The following is a 204-nucleotide window of genomic DNA, read 5'->3' as shown; positions in this document are numbered from 1 at the left end:
TTAAATCACATGGGCCTAACAAGTTTGCACGGCTTACCTGAGATCGGGTTTTCCCAGACGAATCGCAGGAACAGTGCGACGCACAGGAAACCGGTCACCACGAAAATGCTGATCAACCGAACACACTTCACCTGCAGGAAAGAAACACGCAGATGGATAAGAAAAGTACCCATTGCCTGTTATCAGTACATAATCACAAAATTC

General features: G+C 46.1%; 1 protein-coding gene across 1 annotated transcript in view; it reads right to left on the bottom strand.

Moving 5' to 3' along the window:
* LOC119585632 overlaps positions 1-204 on the bottom strand; it is a gene marked incomplete at its 5' end in the record, with an annotated part of 38,546 nt that overhangs the window by 1,379 nt on the left and 36,963 nt on the right. Inside the window, 1 exon segment of the mRNA XM_037934302.1 lies at positions 38-131. Within this exon segment, the coding sequence (XP_037790230.1) occupies positions 38-131 (94 nt within the window).

Source organism: Penaeus monodon, chromosome 20 (genome assembly GCF_015228065.2).
Source record: "Penaeus monodon isolate SGIC_2016 chromosome 20, NSTDA_Pmon_1, whole genome shotgun sequence".
NCBI lineage: Eukaryota > Metazoa > Arthropoda > Malacostraca > Decapoda > Penaeidae > Penaeus > Penaeus monodon.
Note: the sequence above shows the minus strand (reverse complement) of the source record. Positions and strands in the feature narration are given on the sequence as shown.